This window comes from Budorcas taxicolor, chromosome 1 (assembly GCF_023091745.1).
Source record: "Budorcas taxicolor isolate Tak-1 chromosome 1, Takin1.1, whole genome shotgun sequence".
NCBI lineage: Eukaryota > Metazoa > Chordata > Mammalia > Artiodactyla > Bovidae > Budorcas > Budorcas taxicolor.
In genome coordinates, this window is record NC_068910.1 from 31,277,112 (window position 1) to 31,304,829 (window position 27,718).

Below are 27,718 nucleotides of genomic sequence, written 5' to 3' on the forward strand. Positions count from 1 at the left end.
TATATTCTAAAACTAATTTCACCTAGTTTTATTTATTGTTGCTACTAGAAAGTTTAAAATTACTTGTGGCTTATAATGCATATACTGGACAACACTGATTTAGAATATCATACAGGATTTTGTGAATCAAAAGAGCACAGTTTTTTAAATGTTTTAATTTTTAAATTAATTTTTATTGGAATATAGTTGCTTTACAACAAAGAAAATCAGCTAACATATACAAATTGGGTTGGCAGAAAAGGTCATTTAAGTTTTTCTGTACCATGCCATGGAAAAATCTAAACAACGTTTCTAAACAACCAATCCAATGTATTCCCCCCACCCCCTTTTGGGATTTCCTTCCCATTTTGGTCAACACAGAGCACCAAGGGGAGTTCCCTGTGCTATTCAAGTAGGTCCTCACCAGCTATCTATTTTATACACAGCAGTCCCAATCTCCCAGTTCATCACGTATCTCCTGCCCACCTTGGTATCCCGTCTGTTCTCTGTGTCTGTATCTCTATTTCTCCTTTGCAAGTAAGTTCATCTGTACTATTTTTCTAGATTCCACATCTAAGCGATGTTATACAACAAGAGCACAAGACAACTTTAAATTTATAAACACAGTATGTTTTAGAGTATACAGGTATTTTCCCATCCTAGCTGCCGTTTTAATACTAAGTTAGTTTAACCTGGGCTTCCCTGGAGGCTCAGTAGTAAAGAATCCACCTGTCAATGCAGGAGACACTGGTTTGATCTCTGATCCAAGATCCCACATGCAGCGGAGCAACTAGGCCCATGTGCTGAAGTGTGTACTGGCCCTGCACTCTAGAGTCCTGCAACTGCAACCACTGAGTGCATGTGCTGCAACTGCTAATGCCTGCATGCCTGAGAGCCTGTGCTCCACAACGGGAGAAGCACCGCAATGAGGAGCTTGTGCATCCCAACTAGAGAGTGATCCATCCTTCCACAGCTACAGAAAGCCTGTGCAGTAACAGAGACTCAGCACAGGCAAAAATTAGTAAATAAGTAAAAATAAACATCAAAAAACCCCACTAAGTTAGTGTAATCAGTATGAACAGAACTTAAAATTTCCTTAACCTAAAATATGATTTTGCTTATTTAAATTTCAATTTCTAGAATTAGATAATTATTTTTAAAATCTTCTATCATGAACATTGGTTTTTCCAACTAGAAAACTGATACTGGCTCATTAATACTACAGAAACTACAGAAAAGCACACAGAAAAAAAATCCCATCATCCCACCAAACAGAATTAATATTTTGATCAGTCATTGCTTCTAGGTATGTATAGCAGATGAAATCACATGAAATAATATTTAACGTGGGATTATACTGTTTACCATTTATAACTTGCTTTCTCTAATACATTAAGACCATTTTTCTTTTATTACATATTATTTCTAATTTTTTTTCCTTAAATTTTTGTTGTTCAGTCACTAAGTCATGTACAACTCTGTGATCCCGTGGATGGCAGCATGCTAGGCTCCTCTGTCCTTCACTATCTCCTGGAGTTTGCTCAAATTCATGTCCATTGAGTTGATTTTGGAGCCCAAGAAAATAAAATCTGTCACTGCTGCCACTTTTCCCCTTCTATTTGCCATAAAGTGATGGGACTGGATGTCATGATCTTAGTTTTTTTAATGCTGAGTTAAATTTTTCTTTGGAAATAATTATATATTCACAGGAAGTGGCAAAAATAGTACAAGGTCCTATATAAACCTTACCTATTTCCTCAAAACTGCATCTTAATTATAGTACAGTATCAAAACCAGGAAATTTACATTGGTATAATACATGTAAACAGTTCTATGCCATCTCATCACACATGTGGATTCATGAAGCCATCGCTACCATCAAGATTCAGATCTGCTTCATCACCACAAGCATCTCCCTCTTGCTATTCCCTTTATAGTCACATCAATCTCCCTCCTTTCTCCATCATCCCTAATGCCTGACAACCATTAATTCTGTATTTCAAGAATGTTAATAGCATCCTACAATAGGTGACCTTTGGAGACTGGCTTTTTTCTCTCAGCACAAGGGCCCTTTGATATCCAGGCCAGTTGTATGCATCAACAGTTTGCTCCTTTTTAAGAACTGAGTAATAGTCCATGGTACGGATGCACCATTCTGAAAGACACTTTTCTTTCCAGTTTCAGCCTATTACAAGTAAAGCTGCCATGGACACTTGTGAACAGATTTTGTGTGAATACAAGTTTTAATTTCCCTGGGATAAACGTCCAGGAGTCAAATTTCTACTTTGTTAAAAAAAAAAAAACCTGCCCAAACCTTTTTCAGAGTAGTTGTACCATTCTACATTCCCACCCCCAGTGTATGAGAGATCTCAAAACATTTTTAAGAGATGCAAAATATTTATAGCTATATTTGACGGCGTCTAACAGGCTACGGTTTTTCCAGTAGTCATGTATGGATGTGAGAGTTGGACTGTGAAGAAAGCTGAGCGCCAAAGAATTGATGCTTTTGAACTGTGGTGTTGGAGAAGACTCTTGAGAGTCCCTTGGACTGCAAGGAGATCCAACCAGTCCATTCTGAAGGAGATCAGCCCTGGGATTTCTTTGGAGGGAATGATGCTAAAGCTGAAACTCCAGTACTTTGGCCACCTCATGCGAAGAGTTGACTCATTGGAAAAGACTTTGATGCTGGGAGGGATTGGGGGCAGGAGGAGAAGGGGATGACAGAGGATGAGATGGCTGGATGGCATCAGCGACTCGATGGACGTGAGTCTGAGTGAACTCTGGAAGATGGTGATGGACAGGGAGGCCTGGCGTGCTGCGATTCATGGGGTCGCAAAGAGTCAGACACGACTGAGCGACTGAATCGAACAATTCCATGCCGATTCCCACACAGGTAACTTCATTTTTGTTAAAATGATGCCATTAGTATACATACACAAAAATTTTTGCATACAGATCACATAAATTCCAATATGATAAATTATTGGGTGATGAGATACAAATATTTTAAAGGCATTTGCTACCAAATGCCATAATGACCTTCAAAAAACTTAAATCAACATACACACCACCCACCAATGGTCCGTGAGAATGTTCACGTCCTAATCTCACTAAAATATTTTTCCATCTTTAATTTTTTACTTGCAAAAAACATTATCTTGTTTGGTATATATATGAATAATGGGAAGGTTGTATACATTTCCCACATTTCCTGACTTAATTTGTAGTAGTTTCATAAATTATCTGTTCATATTCTTTGCCAACATTTTACTGGAATGTTGGTGTATTGATTTTAAGACTTGGTGGTGCAAAGAAAGAGGAGTTTAAATAAATATATGTGAAATTCAACCCAAGTGTTACTAATGCAAGATAATCACTGATTTTAGGATGCAAAAAAATAAACTAGTTTACTTGATATGATCCCCCAACTTATCAGTACTCCTATATTCCACACAATGTGGAGGAATCGACACTAATGCCAGCTCCGGATTAAAAATATGCTTCTTAGAATGTTATCACTTACTTAAGTTCACTTTAAATGCCAAGACATAATTTTTCCATAACAAACATCAAAAACAATCTTCATCTTCAGAGGACTGCGTGGTTTCTCTTTAAAGGAGAATGATTGCAGCCATGAAATTAAAAGATGCTTACTCCTTGGAAGGAAAGTTATAACCAATCTAGATAGCGTATTAAAAAGCAGAGACATTACTTTGCCAACAAAGGTCTGACTAGTCAAGGCTATGGTTTTTCCAGTGGTCATGTATGGATGTGAGAGTTGGACTGTGAAGAAAGCTGAGTGCCGAAGAATTGATGCTTTTGAACTGTGGTGTTGGAGAAGACTCTTGAGAGTCCCTTGGACTGCAGGGAGATCCAACCAGTCCATTCTAAAGGAGATCCGTCCTGGGTGTTCTTTGGAAGGACTAATGCTAAAGCTGAAACTCCAATACTTTGGCCACCTCACGCAAAGAGTTGACTCATTGGAAAAGACCCTGATGCTGGGAAGGATTGGGGGCAGGAGAAGGGGACGACAGAGGATGAGATGGCTGGATGGCATCACTGACTCGATGGACCTGAGTTTGGGTGAACTCCGGGAGTTGGTGATGGACAGGGAGGCCTGGCGTGCTGCGATTCATGGGGTCACAAAGAGTCAGACACGACTGAGCGACTGAACTGAACTGAAACCAGTTTCCAAAGTATGCTCCCTAGACCAGCAGCATCAACATCACCTTGGAACTTGTAAGAAATGCAATGCTACCCCAGACCTACTTAATCAAAAACTGAGAGCCTACATATGAAATCATATCTGTTCTTAGAAACCAGTCACCAGGTTTGTTTTCTCCAACTAACCACCACACATTTGATATTTTAAGACCAATAAGCTGATGAAACTTGCATCCTACATCACCCTTAATTTCTTGTCTCTTCCAAACGCTTTTGAAGTGTTCTCTTCAATTGTATTGCTAATGATCTCAAATTATAGAGAAAATGTTATAAATAAGTTTTAAGATGCTTCTTTTACATCCCTGCTTCCTAGCTTGTTTTCCCAATCAAAGAATAACCTACATAGATTTTCTAAATTGACTGAGGGAGGAAAGGAGAGGAGCAATAAAGATCTAATTATATTTAAAAATAAAAATTTCAGTTGTTTACCCTGTGATTTCAACTATCGATGGTCCTCAATGATGGCTCATAACTTAGGATTTTTCGACTTTGATGGGGCAAAGTGGTACACAGTCAGTAGAAACCACACTTCAAATTCTGATCTTTCCTTGGGCCAGAGGCATGGGGTCCAGTACTCTCTGGTGATGCTGGGCAGAGGGCAGGCCCTGGAGCTCCCTAACAGCCACACAGTCGGCAAGACAAACAACCGATGCACTTACAACCATTCTGTGCCCAGACAACCACTCTGTTTTTTACTTTCAGTACAGTATTCAAACATTACATGAGACATTCAACAGTTCATTAAAGAATTAGCTTTGTGTTAGGTGATTCTTCCCAACTGTAGGCCATCATAAGCGTTTTGAGGTGTTTAAGGTAGTCTAAGCCAAGCTGTGATATTTGGCAAGTTAGGCGTTTTAAATGCATTTCACCTTTCACTATTTTCAACTTATGATGGTTTTGGACATAATCCCATTTTAAGTCGAAAAAGGTCTGTACTTCTGATTCCTGAGTTACACAGGGGTTTATTTGCAATGCCTTTACTGAGAATTCATCTTTGGCATCCATCTGTGTCAATCACTGCACAGAACTGAAACTATAGCTAAATAAATAAATGAGTTAACACTTCAACTTAACAGCAGTAATTAATTCAAATAACAGTAATGTACACCACATACAAGGTGCAACTATCAAGTTATGGGTATGTTAACACAGTGGACAGCATAGCCTAACATTTTCAACAACACTTAAGATGCTCTGTAGCCATTTCTAAACTGCCTTTAGGTGCCAGCTTACAAGCACACTCACCTAGTTCCTCGTTTAGTCGCTCAGTGGTGTCTGACTCTTGCAATGCCATGGACTGCTACCTAGTTCCTTAACACACCTCAAAATTGGTTTTACACAATATGATTGATCCTCTGCTTTATTTGCAGACTTTTCCATATGACTTTTGGCAGCTTAAATCAGCAAATGCTCAACAAAAAGAGAAGAAGAATGGTCACAGTTATTGTTTAGGTAAGTGTGCTAAAACTCTGAAGCCCAAAACCACTCCAGAAAGTACTTTAAATGCACAGGACAGGGTCTCCAAGGTTCCAGTCTGTGTTTAATTTCTAGAACATGTTTAGGAAACAAAACCAGAAAATGAGAATACTACTTCTTAAGGACATACTTTATAAAGACAAATTTCCCCTAATTCAATAACTTTACAGACAAAACACAAGCCCTAATGTGCAGGAATATGTATCAGAACTCTTTAACTGGAACAGTTTTAAAAGGCAACTCCAATTCAAACTTCCAGTCTTCATCTATTCTATATACATTTACTGAACACCTACTGAGCTCCTGGCTCTGTAACACACGCACAAAGAAAGACCATGCCCTCAAAAAGGTGAAAACATAACAGAGGCAATCAAGGAAAAATACGGTTCAAATGTTATGAAGAGGCATACATGACTGTAGGGCACTGGAAAAAGACTTCCCAAGACGTCTAGAAGGACAAACAGGAGCCAGCCAAGCTAAGAAAGGAGGCACATCTGAGAAGAAATCGAGGGGAAAAGAATGTGTGGAGGTATGGAAATGAGACAGTATGGTCCATACAGGGAAATACCAGACAGTTCAGTATGAAAGACACAAGTGCTGTGTGGGGGAGGCAAACGGTGTGGGGGCAGGCTGCATCCCGCAACTCTAAAGAAACAGTAAAGGACCAAATCAGAAAGACTTTGTGATGGTTAAGGATTTGGACTTTACCCTAAGAACAATGAGAACCAGGAGATAATCTAAGCTGTCCAAGTGGTGAGGCCCAAGAACCAGTTGGATCTGTTTGTCACGTGTATTCATGCATGGGGGTGGTGACAGGTGGTTAATACATAGTATCTGGGAATTATCAAGCTGTAAAGACAAGTGGGAAGGTACGGGTGACATCTGAGTGTGAACAGTTAAAAAGGAGAAGGCATAGAACTAACTTGCATCAAATTGTATAACAAACCCCATATCAAGAAACAAAAAGGCATAGTTTAAATCTCAGATTCAGTGGGGAGGTCTTCTCCCAAATACCCCTCAAAACAGGGTCTCCACCTCCTCTAAAACATTGCTTGCATTCACAACCACTGGTCATCTTTTTATAGTCTTATCTTTTCAACAAGTTTGTTAAGTTCCTTCAGAGCAGGAATTTTGTGTTTATTTAACCAAAGCCTTGAAATATAAATGGTTGATGAACAATATTACTCATGACAGGCAAAAGTTTACTCTATTTATATACTCTAGAAAGTTCCACATACCAGGTTTTCCTCCTTTCACCTAATGATATGTGGATTTATGCTGCTGCTGGAAGGAGATGGCCGAGTTCAAGTATGTAGGTAATGAACAGAAGTTGAAGAGAGATTCTATCTCTAGAACGTGTTAGAGGTCTGCATGCAGAGTTCAACACTTAAGATATTCTTACGATAAAACAGCACTGGTAAAATAAGCAAGAACCACACACAACATGAATATTCACAAATATAAGAATGAGTGTAAGAAGCCAGACCCAGAAGAGTACATGCTGTAAGTTAAAAGCAAGCAAAACTCATCTCCAGTGTCAGAAGTAAGGACAGGGTTGGGATGGGGGAAGTGACTGGAAGGGGGCCCAAAGGGCTTTTTGGGTCCTGTTAATATTCTGTTTCCTAATCTGGCTGCTAGTTACACAGGTATACTCACTTTGTGAAAGTCATCAGGTCTTACAATTATGGTTTCTGCACATCTCTGTATGTATGCTACAATTCACAAAGTTCACTTAAAAATAAACAAGCCAAAAAAAAAAAAAAAAAAAAACCCACCAGAAGAGCAAATGATAGTATAAAAGATGTCACAAAGAGAAAAGGCCCTGGTGATGGGTCAAGAGGGCAAATGAGAACTACAGTGATTGCAAAATGTTTTAGTTCAAGTTTAGAGATCCACTATTCCCTCAAGTACTAAGGAACTGTGTTAGTGCTGATAACTATTTCGCTAAACTACATACAATTAGTTGGAATTTCTTTAGCATCTATGAAAGTACACAATAAATACATGATGCATGAAAAAATAACACATAACTGAATCCATTTAACATCTCCTATTCGAGGAACAGTTAACCCTTAAACGACATGGGTTTGAACTACACAGGTCCACTTATACACGGATTTTTTTCAATAAACACATACTACAGTACTGCACATTCCGTGGGTGGGTTGAATTCACAGCTACAAAACTGAGCCTGCAATCCAGGAGACCTGGGTTCGATTCCTGGGTCGGGATGATCCCCTGGAGAAGGAAATGGCAACCCACTGCAGTACTCTTGCCTGGGAAATCCCATGGACAGAGGAGACTGGCAGGCTGCAGTCCATGGGGTCACAAGAGTCGGACACGACTTAGCAACTAAACCACCACCACCAAGGCAGGTCCTAGAACTAACGCCCTTTGGATACCAAGGGACAACTGTTAAACGTTAATGTCCAGCTACACACAGAGGCATAGCAATCAGCACCCCTCATCTCCCAGTTGTTCAAGGGTCAATTGCAACAGTATATAGGCAGCTGGCCAGACTTTCGTCTACAAGTTTAACTAAAAGTTTATTAGCCTGGGCACAAAGGCTCAAACTCTATAAACTATTCCCAACCAAATGAGCAAACTGGTGCAGGTAAACCTCCAAAAAAAAAAAGTTATCCCCTTGTTCCAGAAGAAAGCAGCGTGAGTGTTTCCTAAAAAGGCCAGTGTGCATTTCAATACTGTCTGTAAAGCTGTTGCTCCACGCAGTTCTCACCACTCTAGTTCCCTATCCTGCCCCAATTTCCTTGGAGCACTGATCTCCAGCTGAAACGATCTTTTTCTTCTGTTCACTTGTTTATTTTCTTTTCCTCTCCATAGTACTTTAAGCTTCATGAAAACAAAGATCTCATCTGTCTGTACACCACGTACACAGAGCCCAGATGACTGTGTACTCAATAAAAGCTTGTCAATCACAACTGCCCAGGTAATTTATTGATACTTTCAGGTCACCAAGTATACATAAGATCAAGTCAGTAACAATAAATCAGTTAAGTCCAGTGTAACAGCAAACACAAAATAAATTATCACTTCGTTTCTGGGTTAAGAATAATCTCTAACCTGTACCCACTTTTGCACCAACTATGAGGCTGAAATGTTTAACAAGGTTTGATGATTTGGAAGACGGATAATTTTCTATGTACTTTATGGAGAAATTTTATGAAAAGGCAAACACTAAAATAAAACCAGTGCGGGGAGTTCCTGGTGGTCCAGTGGTTGAGCATCCACTTGCCGATGCAGGGGACATGGGTCCAATCCCTGCTCTGGGAAGACCCCACATGCCGCATAGCGACTAAACCCATCCTGCAACTACCGAAGCAAATGCACCCTAGAGCCTGTGCTCTACAAGAGAATCCACCACAATCAAGAGTCATCCATACTCCCCACAACTGGAGTTCAAGCGTAGCAACAAAGGATCCAGGGCAGCCAAACATTAATATAAATTGTAAAACTAAAAAAAACAAAAACAAAAACAAAAAAAAACAACGTGGCCTAAGAAGCAGAACCGCGGTGGCAGATGACCCAGAACTATTGGGGAAGGAAGCCCTGCTCCACTCTAGATGAGGCCAGAGTGGAGACTCTCCAGCTTTCTGGGAGTCTTCCTATCTGAAAAGTATCACAGGATGATGCACCTCTGAAGCTTTCGGCAAAGACGAAAACTTTTCATGTTTCACTAAATACGTGCATTTTCCCCCTAAAACTTCTAAAGAACTTCATGACAAGTCAAAGACTCTAAAGTTGTCAGGGTATCTCAATTTAGGGGAAGAAAACGTCCAAAGTTGCAACTGCAAAGAATCAAGGAGTTCCTGGACAAGGGAATTATTTTACACACAGACAACTGAGTACTACCAATTCCCATTCAATATCCCGAGTACCAGGCTTTTTTTTTTTTTCTTTTCTTTAAGGCCACACCATTTTATTACACACCTAACCTCACTTGATTACTCGTCTGTAAAAGCTCTAAATAGAGTACATTTTTCAGGGGGATAGTATTCAGTGCAGCACTATTATCAAGGCACCACTAATCAAGAAGAGCTGCAGCAGTATCCTAGTAATTTTTATTTTACAATATTTACTTACAGATAATTGCATTCAGAGAATTAACAAGACCAAAAGTAAAATACATTTATCAAGATGTCTAGGAAGTTATTACTCTGTCCAGTACTCAAGAACTTCAACTTAGAAGAACAACGGTTAGGTAAATTTGTGAGTTTGTGGTTTTGTTGGGCTTTTTTACCCTTTTAAAAGCTGATATCCTCTTTCATGAGATTTGCAAAGTGGGCTGGCAAATACTATTTAGGCTATCACCTAGGGAAGGGATAGTGTTTCTTCCCACTCACCACCACCTTCCATACACACTCCTTTATTTTCTATCTTGAAAAGCTCAGAGAACATCAGCATGGTGGGAAAACGAACATTTCAGCTGCAGGTGCCTCAGCTACTGAAGCCCACAAGCCCTAGAGACCGTGCTCCACAAGAGAAGCCAGCACAATGAGAAGCCCAAGCCCCTCAACTAGAGAGCACCCCCACTTGCTACAACTAGAAGACCAGCACAGCCAAAAATAAATCACTCACTAAATAAATAATTTTTTAAAAGTGTATCACAGAACAGGCATAAGGATGCCATTCACAGCGACAGAAATGTTCCAAAACTGGTTTGTGGTGATGGCTGTATAGTCAATGTTTAAAATTAGCAAAAATCACTGAATTAAAAACTTATACAACTGGTCAATCTTTTAGTATGTCTTAATAAAGCTATTTTAAAAAAATAAAGAGTGGAATGCAATAGTTGGGAAAAGGAGTGTATTTAAGAACTAAAGAGATGCAAAACAAATCCAAAATAAAAGATTTCCACTGCCCTCTGAACCTCCAAGTAGCCAACAAAGTATTTCTTCTTTCTTCCCTTAACAGATTCCTTTGGAGCTTCTGACCTTTCATTCTGCTCTATGCTGCTACAAAAAGAAAAGACCTTCTGAATCACTTTCATGACTCTACCTGCAGAATTAAATTTATCTGGTACACATGGCAATAATAGTGAAAGATGGCAGGTAATTCTGTAGAAATCAATTCTTCTCCAGAAGAACTGAAGGGAGGGGAATTCTTCTAATTGATGCCCAAGCCAGACTGCTCAGACCTCCTGTAGCACTTTATGCATACCTCTCCTAGAGCCTTTATAATTTGGATTATGGTCATTCCTATACATGTCTTACCAACCTTCTAAAAAAACCCCTTCCTGCCTTCAATGTCTTGAGCAGGAATCTTTCACATCCTAGTAATTTAATAAATGTGCTTTGGATGAGTGACAGTATTTTCCAAATCAAACTGAAGAATATCAATTCTATTCTCAAAGAATACAGTCTGGATCCTACTGGACTACCATTAATTCAAAGCTGACTTCCTTACCTGATTGTCAGATGATGGCAACAACAATGACATGAATGATGAACAAACTCCAGAATTACCACGAGCTACCCAACTGTCAAGGCTGTTATAAAATATCAGCTCAGAGCGAGAAAACCAAATTACTATACCAGTCAGCAGATTAGAAGTCCTTCCACTACTTAAAAATTACACTAAAAATCAAAAAAATTTTGCTTATTACCCAGTATCCAAAACCCAACAAGTTTTCGACTGCCATTTCTAATACCACATCTGATTAAAACTACACAAGGCATGGGACTTCCCAGTGATCCAGTGGCTAAGACTTAACATTTCCACTGTAGGGTATGCAGGTTCAACTCCTGGTCAGGAACTGAGATCCCACCTGCTGTCTGGCAAAAAAATTTTTTTAAATAAATAAAACTATAAAAGGCAGCAAATGTCAAACCCTTGCTGTATCAATTAAATTACAAATAAAAAAGGCCCGGGGAAAAGACAAAGCAGTAGTAACTAGTATCACAGAGAAATCAGCCCACAGTTAATACACTGGACAGCACAAGACAAAAACCTGTCGAATTCACCCTTCTACATGAAATCCATTCACAGCATAGGAAGGCCAATATGTTATTTGCCTTATTAATGACTTTTAGAACAGTCTTTTATAAAGACTTTTAGTTCTAACACACCAAAATACTGACAACCACCAACATGAAATTAAGTTATGTAAAAGTATCATGAGTTGGGTAAGAATCTAAATCCTCAGATCTCTTAAATCTGTGTTCAAATCCTACACAACCACAGACCTCAAAAAATCATAGACTCTTAAAGACAACGGATGAGTATCATGTTCCTGTATTTTCATTATTAAGAATTTAATATATTTGTTTAAAAAACTTAATTCTAATGTTGTCATCTATGGGTCTGAAGGAAATTTAAACATCTACATTGTTTTTAAAATCAACACCTTCCACGTGCTTCCAAAAGTTGATGAGTCAGATTTTTTTTTAATACATGTAGAGATGAAATGCACTTTGTTATGAGATAATTATTCCCAGCAATACACTGGATGTAAACTTTTGAATTTATTTCTCTTCACTAGTGAAGTTCTCAAGTTCTTAGGAGTTTCCTAGTCATTACTTTAACATCATCTACGGTAACACTCAAAGCAAAACCACAATAAAGAGGTTTGGCCTCTGAGGGATTCTACACGTAAAAAAACATTACTCAAATAAAATACAATCACTATTGCTTTAAATAACAAATACATTTCTAAACTTTGATGTCATTTGATGGAATTCCCTGTTTTAAGTAGCAAAACAAGATCTATTCAGCTCCCAATGGGTGTTTTTAACTAAATGTGCTCTATAACAATACCAAATATTGATATGAATTTACTTTAAAAAGTACCTATGGGGAAATACTTTTAGCCCTGGAGTATTTTTACTTAAAGGTCTCATTACTTACAGTCAGTGAAATTCACATAAGTGTTCCACCAGTAATTGGACCAATTCATCCCAGTTACATTCTTTAGGTTGCTCAATATCCTATTTAGTTCCAGGTATAAACAAAGCAACCAAACCCTAACAGGACACATTCACTTAGTCAAAGAACAACATCCAGTTAGAACTGTGCAGTACTATTACACGGTCGTGCTGGAAGATTACCAATTCAAAAACAAGTACCTGATGAAACGAGACCTTCAGCAATCAACTTTAAAGATGCACAGGAAAATCACTCATTCCATCTCATTTTCACACACACACTCCCCCAATGTCTGCCCATTAAATGACATAAAGAATAGTTTAACTTCAAACTAAAATCACCGAAACAATACAAGATAAAAGTTAAAAGAGGACCGAAATACTTAAAAAATCAGCTTTGAGATTTCATTCAAGTATATCTAAATGTTAAATCTGAAGTAGTTCAACTCGTTTTGATACCATACACTTTACTACCTTCACTAGAATGAAAAGGAATTCCTTCAACATTCTTTTCATTATAATAAAGCTCTAAACAAACTTCAGTATATCCACACTATTCATTACACATTTTCCAAAAATCCGTCCTCCATCACCATCCCTCATAAGCTAATCAGAAAAAACACAGACACACAAACTGGCAGTTCGGTCTTTCAAAAAATGCACTTTATCAAACCCCACCATTTATTGTCAAGTGCAAGGGGTGGGGGGAGACAGCTGCAGTTCAAGACGGGAAAAGCACAACAACCCCGTTACTGTACAACCACCACCAAATTTCTCAGGGAAGAGAAAAATAAATCAGGATAGGCAAATTAAAAACATTCTGCACATGGCAAAAATAAAAGGTCCAATGTCCTACAATCCATAGCAAAAGTACTGCTTCCTGTCTTTTGGAGCCAACACCAATAAGCCAATGGATACAAGTGTCAAATAAATCCAGCGTCTGTTTGAAATAAGACGAAACCTGGGAAAATTCTCTCCCATAAATCATTCAGTGAACACGAGGCTTTGCACCCAACATGAAATTACACACAATCAAAACCACACATCAACCCCCCCCCACAACCTGCAAATGCAGAAAAAGCTGTAATCAACAAGTTGGAAAGAGGGCAGAAAGTAGAGCTCACAACCCTCTCCCCAATCTTGATTAAAAAAAAAAAAAAAGTCCTTTAACAAAAGGTAATAGAGATCTTCAAGTACCTGGTGGAGGTGCCTTTCCTCACATCGCAGATACTGCATTTAAAGGCTTCGGCGCTGTTTCTGAAGGTGCAGACGCTACAATCCCAAAAGCCTTCGTCTGCGGCAGGTTTTGCTTGTCTTTTTGGCCTTCAGAAGAGTGAGGAGAGGGGGAAAGGGGAGGGAAGAGTCAGGGAGCAGGAAAAAGGGGGAGCGACAGCAAAAACACAGGCGCTGGTGAGCCGTCGTAATTTCCCAGGAATCCGGCGCTGGAAACTTCTCTAAGACGACCACCCACCCACCCTTTTCAGGGCCGAGAGGAGGGACCGGGGGAGGGGACGGGGCGCCCCCACCGGCACCCTGCAGCCTCCGGGCCCGGGCTGTGCTGCCTCGCACAGTAGGCGGCGGCGGCGCCCCGGGAAGGGCCGCGGCGGGCGCAGGAAGCGGGCGGACTTGTGGACTTGAGCGTGGGGCTGGGGGGGCCGGGAGGGGAGCCGCGGGCCGGATCTGGAGGGGGCGCGCAGGGGCAGCCCGAGGCCGGCGGCGGGGAGTGGGCTGGCTCCTTCCCTCTCCCCTCCCATGCTCGCGCCCTCCCTCCCTCCCCACCTGGTTAAATCTCCCTTTGTCTGGGAGGAGTGGCGGCGGCGGCGGCGGCGGCGGCGGCGGAGGGCGGCTGAGGAGGAGCCGCCATGGCTGCGGCGCGCACGGCCGCCGGCCCCGAGCGGGAGCGACACCGCCTCCCGCCGCCGCCGCCACCGCCCGCCGCCGCCGCCTCCCCCCGCCCCCGGATCTCCATCTTAGCAGCGCCTCCCCCCGCCCCGGGTGGCTCCGGGGCCTAGTCGTCGCCGGCCCCCGCCCGCCCCCAGCCCTCCCTCCCCTTCCGCCCCCTCGGCTCGGAGCAGGTACCTGGTCGGGCTCTTCTTGTCGCCCATGGTCATGGATGGGCTGTACCCCCGCCCCCCCCAAATCCGACACCCGCGCTGCTCGGAGGAGAAACGCCGTCCGGAGAGTCGTCGCGGACCGGCCCCCCTCCCTCCCCCGCGCCCGCCCGCCCGCCCTCAGCCGCTGGGGCTCGAGCTCCGGCCGCCGCCGACGCCGCCGCTGCCAGTCTCCGGACGAGACTAGTCCCCGCCAGCGCCGCCTCCGCCGAGTGACTGACGAGGGGCGGGGCCGGGCGCCGCGCGTCACTCGCCAGGCGGCCAATGGGAAGGCGGCGGCCGGCGCCGCGAGGGCGGGGGCGGGGCGCGGGGGAGGGCGGGGCGTGGTGGACGTGGGACGGGCCGTCGGTGTGCGTGCCCCGGAGTGTGTGCGCGCTGGGGGCGCGCGTGCCTGTTGGTGGCCCCGCGGCCCGGCGTGGCGGAGCGTGCGAGCCCGGCAGGGCGCACGTGGCCGCGCCCGGGTACCCACTCTGGGCTTTGGCCCCCGCGCGGCCGCCCCGTAGGGCTGTCGCAGGGCCCCGGGCCCCAAAGCCGCCCCGGGGAAGTAGTTGGGCGCAGTTTGCGCGAGCCGCTAGGGCTTTCAACCGCCGCGACGCTCGCAACGCCTCGAGGCTTGCAGTGCCCCCGGAGCTGGCAGGGCCTCTTTTGGCCCAGGTTCCCCTGCTCCCTTCTGCTCCTTTGCCACGCTGAGCTTTGTACCTGCCTCTCGTAAATTCCCTGCCTCGAGTCGATAGACCGCCCCGAAGCCCCTTTCCAAGCCCTTGAAGCAGGAGGGAATTGTGCGGAAGAGGTGTGGCACAACTAAATGTCCCCCAGGGCCCGACACTCTGCTTCTGCTTGAACCCCCTCCCCCCCCCCCACCCCGAGCCTAAATGGGGCGTTTCCCTAGGGAAGTTACTGTTCAAATGCCAGCAGCCACATGCCCACAGTTTAAACCTTGTACCACAGTGCCCGTCTCCTCTTTTGGTTGTTTGGAACATTCAGGGACTTAATGCGCGAAAAGCAAGCAGGTCAGTACCTGGCACTTAGAAAGGACCAATAGAAAGTAGTGGTTGAGAACTGTTATAACTGGGCCTGGGTTGTGCACCATTTCCCCTGCTCTAGAAGCTTCTTGGAGGCCAGGAACAAGTAGTACCCTTTACCTTTTAGCCTGCTCCAAGAAGGCTTGCCAAATTGACTTGAACGTGACTCAGGCCCCTCTGCCCTCAGGCAATGGGGAATCATGGTAGAGGTAGGACCCAGATGATAAGATAAAAAGCTTGGCTGGGTGGAAGCCCTGGGTGGGGGTAGGGACAGGGCCAGAGGATGCTGCTAGAAATTGAGGGGTGGGGATAGGGGTGTGGAGGGAAAATAAGAGGGGCTCTCAGCTTCCACTGAGATAGCTCCCCTCCCTCCAGTTTATATGCAAATACAGAATGGGCTGCTATCAAGGCTGCCCTATAAAAGGGAAGCGGTCCAGGGCGGGACACTGGGGAAGCTAACTTCCCTGAGACAGAGTACCCACGGAGCAAGAAGTCCTAAGATCAGTCCAGGGATCAGAAGAGAGAGAATGTAAGAGGGAGGGAATGTGTCAGTGATAACCTTGATCAGCACACGGTGTCCTTGCCGGGGAGGCACACCCTGGAGGGCCAGGAGGGACAACACTGTTAGCCAGGGTCAGCAACCTCCCCGGCCAACCTTCAGGGAGAAAAGGAGGAAGAGGAGGAGGGAGGGATGGGGCTGAAGGCCAAAGAGGCCAGAGAAAGACAAGGGGCATGTACACAAGCCATGGCCGGGTGCCCACAGCCTTGGCCTCTGGTGTCTGCCTGGCATGCTCCCAGGACTCTGCCCCTAGCATGAAGGTACAGCGAGAAAAAGGGAATTAAGAAATCCCAGCTGGAGTAGCCGCCTCTGGGGAGGGTAGCTGGGAGCCACAGGTAGTGGGAAGGACACTGATTTTATTATTGTTTACCTAGAGTAAAACGCACAAATTGGTTTTGATAGCTCCATGAATTTTTACATGTATCCACTGCACCTTTGCATGCAACATCCAGATCAAGATATAGAATCTTTCCATCTTTCCTCCCTGCAGACTAGCTTTGCCTGAAGATCATACGGTATACACTGAAGTATCTGGCTGGCAGCTTTTGCTCAACAAAATATGTGCGGTATTAATCCATACTGTTGCCTGTCCTAGTAGTTCATTTTCATTTGTGTAAGTGTGTAGAATTCCACTGCAAATACACGGTCATTTAGCTATCCACAGGAGACCAGCCCTTTAGTGTATTTGTGTTTGTGTGTTTGACCTGTTTTACCTCTTTTAAATAAAGAAAAGTTTTAAAACCTGAGTTGAAGAAAAAAGAAGTTCCAGAATAGAGAACTAGTTTCTGGGAACATATCACACCCACACATCACACCATGTGGTTGTAACTGTAGAAGCTAAGTTCATTCACATGTTGGAGGTAAATATGTACTGTGAGTCTCCTTGCGGTTACAGGAGCCAGACAACTCTACTTCATGCTGGAGAACAGCATGGCTCTAGACAGAGCATCAGACTATGATTCTAGAGCAGTGCATTCAACCTGAGCTGGGTGGGGAGCAAATCTTCTTCCACCACTAGTTGCTTTGAACTAGCGTGAGGTGAAGGGATGGGTGGGAGTTGACAGAGAGCCACCCTCTTGCTCCCTTGTTTCCTATCTTGAACTTCCATTTCATATTTCACTGGAAAGAGAGGTTCTACTGCTTTAAAACTATTAGAAACCCGTGAATTTAGAATAGACACGGTCAGAAGCACTCTCCAAGAAATGTCTGGTGTAAATGATTCCGTGGATACACAGGGCAGATTAAAAGACTACGTTTGGACACTTTGCTTCCTTCCTCCTTATTCACCACTTCCGTTACACTGACTGTTCCAGGACTGTCATGTTCCCACCGCAGGGCCTTTGCACTTGCTATTCCCTATGCTTGGAATGCTCTTCCTCCACACCCCACCCCAATAACCACATTTACAGATGCCTTGCCTCCTTCATGTCTTTGCTCAAAAGACACGTTCTCAGTGAGGTTTTCTCAAGTCATCTAATCTAAAAATATCATCCACCAGCCCTCTACGTGTTCTTTAACTGCCTTACTTTTTTTGTCCTTTGCACTTATCACTGCTTAACATACCATGCCGTTTACTTATCTTGTTTAGCAGATCTTTGCCCAGCAGGATAGAAGCTCTATAGCAGCAAGGATTTTTTTTTTCCTCTTTTTCTCCCCCACACCACCATCCCCACTCCAACACACACACACTGTTATATATAAATGCCTAGAACAGTGCCTGGTAAACATGCATTGAAGAGGATTTCTTTCATTTAACAGTAATTTATTGCACAGCAACTTGGTGCCTTGCCCCATGCCAGGGACAAGAAGATCAGATAAACAAGATAGACTTGATTCCTGTTCTTTTGGAGTTTGCATTCTACTTGAAAAGGCCAACTGTATCTGAGTAATTCTTTATGATTGTGACAACTACTGCAAAGTACAGGATGCAAGGCGAGATTGCCTAGAAGAGAAAGGAAGAACATTCAGGGATGTGGAGCTTTGAAGAAATCTGAGGCAAGCAGCTGTACCAGGAGCCCTGCAACAGAGGAGCCCTGAGACTGAAGATGTAGCCCTTGGCTATGTCCTGTTTGGTGGGGTGGGCTAAGGTGAAAGTACAGTCTTTATCCTAAGTGCTGCTGAAGCCACGGATGAGTTTAACAGGACTCTCTGCTGGGGACTGTCTGTGGTCTGTTTTCATGAATGAGGGCCTGGGAGAGGCTGATTCCCTTGGAGCGGGGACACAGTGGGAGGATTAGATCTCCTTGGAAGTTGAACAAGAAGGCAGTTCATAAAGAACTTCCCTCCTTTCTTATGCCCAAGAAAGATGCAAAACTACTGGTGCCTGTCAAAGGAAAGGTCTGAAATGTTATCAGCTCAGCTTTCTCCTGTCTTTACTCCCAGACAGAAAATCTAAATACAAAGACTGGAACTTTAAGTGAGAGAAAAAAGCCTTTCTCCAATACCTTAGGGCTTGCTCTCTCCATGATATACTTTCCTTTAGTCTGAGTGCAAACTATAGTTTGGGGTGAGATTGCAGTGAAATGAGAAAGCCAAAGGGATAAATGTATGAATACTATACTAGGTCCAAATAAATTACCAATTGGTTGGTTCTCAGCAAACACTATTTTTTATTCTGATATTATGTCCTTCCAATTTTTTTCATTTCTTGAAGGTTTGGGTCATTTAAATGCTCCTTTTTTTTTAATGAGTGTTGGCAGTAGTAGACGGTATTTGCCTGCTTAAAATGCCCTCAGTTGACCAAATCACAAGTGGACAATTCTCTGTTGGCTTCCTAACGCTCTCGCCTCACTAATTTTATCTTTGATATTTTAAGTGTACCAAGATCTGAATAACTTTAACGAAACATTCCAAGATAGTGTTATTGAGTGAAACAGGAAGAAAAAAACCAGTATCACTTGAATGAAAAAGTCACCCAAGAAGGACAGAAGCTAGGAAGATTAAGATTTTTCTATTGTAATTGCTAAGATTTAATGCCCTACTTTGCACTGAATATTCCGTCAGTGGTTTAAGAGAAAACATTGTTTCTTGAAGCATCTAACTACCTACAGTATCTTAGGAACTGGAGAAAACCTTGCTCATTTCGCTGAAAAACTCAGGCCTGTGCTGGTACCACTGAAGACATCTGTAGAGAGTTATTGAAGATAGGATTAACTTCTAAAGACTCAACCTTGGAGTCAGAAAGAGGTGGCGCTTCCCAGAACATCTGTGTTTGAAACTTAACCAGATTTTTCCACGAGCTACACTGTCACCTGTGCACATGCTCATCAGAGATAGCAAGTTTTATTGATCTGCTTATTGCACAGTAGGAAATATCTTGTCACATTTACAAAAATTTATTCAAAATAGGTGAGACCTAAGTGCAAAACCTAAAACTATAAAACTTCCAAAAGAAAATAAAGAAGAAAACCTTTGTGGCCTTGGATAGACCTAGATTTCTTAGACACACACACACAAAAAAACCAAACAAACAAAACCACATGACCTATAAAAGAAAAAGTTGGTAGCTTGGACGTCATCAAAATTAAAAACTTCTGCTCTTTGAGAGACACTACTTAGAAAATGAAAAGTCAAAGACTGGGAGAAAATATCTGCAAAACACATAGTTGATAAAGGAATTACATCCAGGATATATGAAGAATTTTTACAATTGAAAAACAAGTAATCTGATGAAACATGAGGAAAAGATTTGAATGGACATTTTGTCAAAAAAAAGTATGAATGGTTAATAAGCATGTGAAGAGACACTCTACATCATTATTCATTAGAAAAATGCAAATTAAGCCACAGTGAGATACCACTGTACCTTAGAAGGGCTTCAATAAAAAATCCTGACATTCCCAAGGGCCGGGGAAGACATGGAGCCACCCTCAAACAACGCCAGTGGGAGGGCAATATGGTATGATTCCTCTGAAACAACAATTTGACAGTTTCTTACAAAGTTAAACATACACTTACTATATAAGCCAGCAATCCCACTTCTAGACATTTACAAAGAGAAGTAAAGACATATGTTCACACAAAAACCTGTACTCAGATATTGATGCCTCATCACCAAAATTTGGAAACAACCCAAATACCCTTCAGCTGGTGAATGAGAAGCAATGAGCAGTAGGTACCTCCACACCATGGAATACTACACAGCAAGGGAAAGGAATAAACTCTGGACATATCTCTGCAGCACAGGTGAATCCCAAATGCGTTATCCTAAGTGAAAGAAGCCAGTCTCCAAAGGTCACATAGGGTGTGATTCTGTTCAAGTGACATTGTGGAAAAACCAAAACTACAGGGATGGAGAAGAGATCAGTGGTTGCCAGGGGTGGAGGGAGGATTTGACTACACAAGGAGGAACAGCAAAAGGGAATTGGGGAAGCAATGGAAGTAACTTGCATCTTGATTGCGGAGGTGGCTAAGACAAAATACATGTCTATAAAACTCGGATCTAGTCACCCAAAAAAGTAGCTGTCACTGTATGTAAATTGTACTAAGTCACTTCAGTCATGTCCGACTCTTTGTGACCTTATGGATGGTAGCCCATCAGGCTCCTCTGTCCGTGAAATTGCCTAGGCAAGAATACTGGAGTGGGTTTCCATGCCCTCCTCCAGGGGATCTTCCCAACCCAGGGATCAAACCCACGTCTCTTACATCTCCTGCATTGGCAGGAGGGTTCTTTACCACTAGCGCCACCTGGGAAGCCCATAGAAATTATGCCTCAATAAATCCGACTTTTGATCATTTGGAATTGAAAAGGTCCCCAGCCTCCACATTGCCTGCCCTCTTTATAGTAATAACCGCAAAGCTACAATTTTGTAGTTTTGCTGTGTGCCTAACACTGTGGGTAAGCCCTGTGCTTTCCTAGGTGTTCTTTCCAGTAATTCACCCAGTTACTCGGGCCATAATCCTTGGAGGCATCCATGACTCATCTCTTTGCCTTATACCCTATCTCCCGTCCTTCAGCAAATCCATATCCTGAATCTGACCACTCCGCTTCATCCCCATTGCTGTCACTCCAGGTTAAGCTGGGATCACTTTCCAGCCTCCTAAACGGCTCCCTACTTTCCCTCTTGCTCCTGGAACCTGCTAGGATAGATTCAGTTAGGTTATGGTTACAGTTTCCAGATCTTCATGATTTATCCTGATGAAGGTTGATTTCTCACTTAAGCGATGTACCCACTGCAGGCCAGCTGCAGCTCTGTCCACCTCCAAACCCAGGCTTCACCTCCAATATTGTTGACTGCTCACACAGAAGGAAAACGAGCCCTGGAGGGTCTCGTACCTGCAATTGACTGCTTTCCCTGGAAGTGACGCTTGTGACTTCTGCCCCCTCAATTCAGTCTGATAGCCCCACTTGGCAATAGGAGATGCAACCCACCGTGTACCCGGGAGGTGCAAGCAATACTTGACAGTCAGCTTAGTGATTACCATGATTCTTTCAAGTCTCTTCTCCAAACAGTAGTCAGAGGATCCTTCTAAGATGTAGATGACAGAGTCCCTCCCCTTGCTCAGAATCCTCCAATGACTTCTCGTGGCACTTTGGTTAAAATTCAGAACCTTTCCGCCCCCCCCCCCCCCAACATTTTCTGTCTTTACATTTAATAGTCTTCATTTAATCGATATAAAATGTATCAAGGATGTTGATCTTTTCTTCTTAATCAATTTTGAGATGGCAAAGTAAACATTCTGTTTTTTTCCAACCTCACAGTATATAAAAAAATTAATAAATCATACATTTTCTTGAGTGATTCATGAGCTAAATGGAATTAATAACTAAAAATTACATATAGTGCTTTAAAATGGCATTAAACCCAGAATTTTGACCCTGGTCATCGAGGCCTGCTGACTTCATCCACTCCCAACTCAGCACCTCTTGCAGTTTCCTGCCAAGTGCAGCCATCCTTTAGGGTGTTCCTGCCTGTTCTTTCTTCAGATATTCCAATGGCTCCGTCTCTCTCATGGTCCAGGTATCTGCTAAACACCCCTTCTTCAAAGAGAATCTCCCTGACTAAGCCATCTTACCCCCCTACCACCCCCCTACCACCCCCGTCAGTGCTGTCTCCTCATTATGCTTTACACGTCCTGGCATAGCATGATGTATTATTTGTTTTTGCCTGATGCATCCACTAGAATTTAATTTCTCTCCGGATGATGGCTTTGCTTTCATTCTGTATCCCTAGTGCCTAAAAGAGGGTAGGAAATGTTCCTACACACAGTTATTGCTGTTTAGTTGCTAAGTCGTGCGTGACTACTCAAAAATTACTGGTGGAATGAATGAAGCACTTTTACATCTGTTACGCCATGGAAACCCCAAACACCCCAGTGAGCCAAGAACTGTTATGACTGTTTGACGGATGAAGAAACTGAGTCAGTGAAGTGCCCAGAGTCAGGGACAGGGTTTGAACTCAAACTAAACATTGATTTCCCAGATCCATCCCTTCATCTCTGCTTCTAGAGCACAACTTTCATTGAAAAATAACCAGTCGGTTTTAGAGGGAACCTGAGGAAGGTGGCAGAGATGCAACTTCAGGTGGTCTTTTTTGACATCATCACAGGGTCGTTTTAAAGTCAAAGAGGTTCTCTGCCCCAGCACATCTAGTTTATGGTCCCATGTTACTGTGAGTTCTTGCCAAAGCAGAAAAGCCACATGTGCCAGGACCATGGGACTGAATGATAGACATCGGCACTGCTGCAGTTGGGGCTTCAGAATATGCAGAGCAAGGGGTCCCTGTGACGAGTGTGATTTCCTGCATTGATTCAAGTATATCTACTGATGCCTTGGGCCCAGAAACTGATTCCACAGCAGCTTATTCTTGATGCTTGCATTTCCACCCTTAGAATCACAGTCATAGAATTTTGAGGATGGAAAGGAGAGTCAAGACCATCCATCTAGTTCTGCTTTTTAGGGCAGAGGCAAAAACCTGTGGGTGTGGAGGTTATGGAGTGTTTCACCCGTATGATGCCCTTGGTCCTCACAGCTATCCCCATGTGAGTTACCATCCTCTTCCTCAGCACGAAGATGCTCCATGAAGATCAGGCAAGTCACAGACCCCTGAGCAAGTTTTAAACAGGGGCTTCAAAACCTGCTTCTCTGAGAGCAGGTTCTCAGTACTAAACCACAGAAGAAATTCCCTAAAGCCAAACACCCTGGACTTCATTATCAAGAATTAGATTAAGAGGTCCCCCTGCAGAACATGTAATCATAGGATTTGTTTACATGTTGTCATGGACTGAATTGTGTCCCCCACATAAATTCATATGTTAAACCCTAGCCCCAGTCACCCCAGAATGTGACTGTATTTAGAGAGAGGCCTTTAAAGCAGCGTTAAAGCTAAAATGAGCCCATTAGTGTGGGCCCTAATCCAATCTGACCAGTGTCCTTGTAAGAAGAGGAAGAGACCCTAGAGATGTATATGCACAGAGGAAAGGTCAAGTGAGGACACAGCCAGGAGGTAGCCGTCTGCACGCCAAGGAAAGAGGCCTCAGTTCAGTTCAGTTTAGTTCAGTTGCTCAGTCGTGTCCGACTCTTTGTGACCCCATGAATCGCAGCATGCCAAGCTTCCCTATCCATCACCAACTCCCGGAGTTCACTCAGACTCACACCCATCAAGTCAGTGATACCATCCAGCCATCTCATCCTCTGTCGTCCCCTTCTCCTCCTGCCCCCAATCCCTCCCAGCATCAGAGTCTTTTCCAATGAGCCAACTCTTCGCATGAGGTGGCCAAAGTACTGGAGTTTCAGCTTTAGTATCATTCCTTCCAAAGAACACCCAGGGCTGATCTCCTTCAGAATGGATTGGTTGGATCTCCCTGCAGTCCAAGGGACTCTCAAGAGTCTTCTCCAACACCACAGTTCAAAAGCATCAATTCTTCGGCACTCTGCCTTCTTCACAGTCCAACTCTCACATCCATACATGACCACTGGAAAAATGATAGCCTTGACTAGTCAGACCTTTGTTGGCAAAGTAATGTCTCTGCTTTTCAATATGCTATCTAGCAGGAGAAACCAAACCTGCCAACATCTTGATCTTGGACTTCCAGCCTCCAGCACTGCGAGACAATACATTTCTGTTGTCTAAGCCATGCCCTGACCCACATCTGTGGTATTTTGTTGCAGAATCCCAAGCAGACTAATACAGTGTCATGAGTTTGTGGGCAGTAAAGAGAGGCCACAGCAGGATCATAATAACCAACATACACAGAGTACTTACAGTTGAGATGGTAAACAATTTAAGATTTTTTGTTTTGTTTTCGTTCTCTGGGTTTTTCTTTGTGGGGTGGGGGGTGGTAGAGTCTGAACCACTAGACCACCAGGGAATTCCTAACAATTTAGGTTTTTTAACTCAGTGAATGCTAACAAAAACCCTGTGAGGTAGGTTCTGTGATGGAGCCTCTTTTATATACAAGGAAACTAAGACAAAAATCAGTTGTACATTTGGAAAGTGGCAGGGGCTTCCCAGTTGGTGCTAGTGGTAAAGAATCCACCTGCCAATGCAGGAGACACGGGTTCAATCCTTATTGGGGAAGATTTCCTGGAGTAGGAAATGGCAACCTGCTCCAGTCTTCTTGCCTGAAAAATTCCATGGACAGCAGAGCCTAGCGGGCACAACTGAGTGACTGAACATGCACACACACACAGGGATGTGAACCCAGGCAGCCTGGGTTAAGTTAGTTATCATCATTCCCATCTTCCAGATGAGAAAACTGAGACTCAGAAACTTGTCCAATTTCCCACAGCTAGGGCGTGGCAGAACCAGAATTCCAAGTTCTTTATCCTTCATCACAAACTAAATGCCTGGAACTCAAGAATCCTGGAAGTCACTCATTGGAAGGAGTGGAGGTACCCACCTTGAGGGGTCAGGACACAAAGCTATGGTCTCACTAAATACATCTGCAGAGGAGAGGCACCTGATATGGAAGTGTGGGCCACATGATGGTTGAGAGGAGATGATACTGTCCAGCCAGAATCTGGGCAGGCTAGGAGGAGGGACACTGTCTTTGAGGAGCACTGTTTCTTACCTCCTCTTGCCTCCCCGTGGCTACTGCCCATGCAGTAACTGGCTCCAGGTCACTCAAAAAGGAAGGCAGCTGGCAGGACTAGTTTGGCTCTCCCTGACTCCAAAGTTCACTCTTACTTTTAGCTTTAGATTTTAGCCTGTTTACAAGGCACCCACCATGTGCCAGCTTTCAGGTGCTGACAATCCTGGGAGAGAGGCCATGTCAGGCCTCAGCTGCTAGAGCGCATGGGCTGAGAGAAATGGGCCTTGAGCAGAAAATGACAGGGGTTGGGGAAGGCGGCGGCGGCCAGGTGATTGTAATTGGCCTTGTGTTCTTTCGTCTCCTGGCATTTCCCCCTTTCCCAAGCAGTTAATTCCCTCTCTGAGAGGAAGCAATGTGACACAGTAGAAGCGAAAAAGGCCTGTCAGTCTCTGTCTCTTGTGTTCCCTAATTATAAACTCTCCATGTTCCCAGGGAAGCTTAGGGGAAGTGTGGGACAAGCGCATCTTCAGAAGAAGAAAGCAGACAGAAGTATTATTTTATTTTATTTTTGAGGGCCGCACCATGCAGCACGCGGAATTTTAGTGCCCCGACGTGTGTCCTCAGTCAAAGCATAGAGTCTCAACCACTGGACTGCCAGGGAAGTCTTTGGAAATGTTTTTATGAGACAAGAAAACTTCCCAGGTGCTGCAGGAGAGACAGAAGGCAAAGAGGTAATGAGATGGAGAGGGCAAGGGCCAAACAGCAGGGGTATCTGTCTGCAGACCTCCAGGAAGGTGGCAAGATCTCAGAGCAGGTATGGGGCCATCTATGCAGATATACCAAAAGCCACCTTGTAGAAATTCCAGGGACCCAGCATGGAGTGGGCATTGCCAAAATAACACCTAGACTGGAAGCGGCCATGAAGAGAAAACTAGGGATGTCTCTATGGCAACCTGTGATGAATGGATGCCCTGAGACCAGGGAGTCACATTCCTCAGCACCCTGACACCAGACAGTCTAGAACTTGGATACAATACTGGAGAAAAGGGAAGTACCAAACGGACCGAGATTGAGTTGGGATGGGGGCTCAGGTCAAAATGAAGGAGAGAGAGATAAAAATAAGGAAAGATATTGTTCTCACATGACTGAGATGCACACCTGCTATGTTACATTAGTGGCAAAGTAAGGTGCATGAGAACATCCAGCCAGCCAGGATTGTCTAGGGCAACAAGTCAGGGAGGACATCTGAGGTCGAGGGAACCAAACATGCAGTGATACTTGGCTGCTGCTGCTAAGTCGCTTCAGTCGTGTCCGACTCTGTGCGACCCCCAAAATGGCAGCCCAACAGGTTCCCCTGTCCCTGGGATTCTCCAGGCCAGAACACTGGAGTGGGTTGCCATTTCCTTCTCCAATGCATGAAAGTGAAAAGTGAAAGTGAAGTCATTCAGTCGTGTCTGACTCTTCACGACCCCATGGACTCCAGCCAACGGGCTCCTCCGTCCATGGGATTTTCCAGGCAAGAGTACTAGTGTGGGGTGCCATTGCCTTCTCCAGATACTTGGCTAGTGGACCACAGATACGAGTGTGCTAGAACTCGGAGCGTGTGTGGAGTGGTAGAAGTGAGAGTCCAGAGAAGTAAGCCCCATCTTAAAGCATCTAAGAAACCATGTGGATTGGAAGGATTTCATCTTGAAATCAAGGGTAGACTATTGACACATTTTAATCAAGGAAGTTGCAGAATCAGTACTGAGTTTTAAAAATCTCTTGAGAGTAGTATAGATGGTGGTGACTTGAGTCAGACTGAGAAAGGGGGCAATTAACCAGTAAAATGACAAAGAAAAGAACAGGAGAGGGTTAATGGAAAGGAAAAAATGAGAGATTTTCAACAGCAGAATCTCTTGGACTTAATTCATGATTGCACTTTGTGGGTGAAGCAGAGGGAGGAATCAAGGATGATGTCCAGTTTTCTGACTTGGGTGAATGAGTCAATTATAGCGATATTAACAGCGATGGAGTATTATGAGAGGAGGCTGTTTGGAGGAAGAGATAATGAGTTGAGTTGTGGATATGATGAATTTGATGTTTTACTTAGGATGCTTTTGGCTGCAAGTAGCAACAACAAAAACAACAAAAGAAAAACCCATACAAACAATGAGAAAATGTATTATTTAACATAGTTGGAAGCTCCTGTCCTAGTTAAGATGCCATCAACTGGCTATTAAGAACCCAGGTTCCATCTTTCCGTTATGGTTGCTGATGGTTGTCACTACTCCAGTATTACAAGGCAATGCAACACCTAGAAGAAGAAAAGGAACCATTTTTCATGTATCTCTTTAGGAGGGAAAAAAAATTTCCTAAACATTCCCAGAACTCTCTCCTGGCAGAATCAGGTCATGCACCGACTCTTTAAACAATCCGTAGGCTTTGACTAAATATCTGGAATGGAGTGGCCTTCAGTGAGTTCACCATCACCACCTCTACAAGGTGACTGTG

General features: G+C 43.6%; 1 protein-coding gene across 1 annotated transcript in view; it reads right to left on the bottom strand.

Moving 5' to 3' along the window:
* The window catches only part of RYBP (RING1 and YY1 binding protein), a 70,932-nt gene extending 56,208 nt beyond the window's left edge, over positions 1–14,724 (bottom strand). The window contains exons 1-2 of the mRNA XM_052643976.1: positions 14,640–14,724; positions 13,758–13,883 (exon numbers count right to left, since the gene is read on the bottom strand). Coding sequence (XP_052499936.1) covers positions 13,758–13,883; positions 14,640–14,671 — 158 coding nt within the window. The 5' untranslated portion in view covers positions 14,672–14,724. The remainder of the gene's footprint in view (positions 1–13,757; positions 13,884–14,639) is intronic.
* Positions 14,725–27,718: the final 12,994 nt, after the last annotated feature.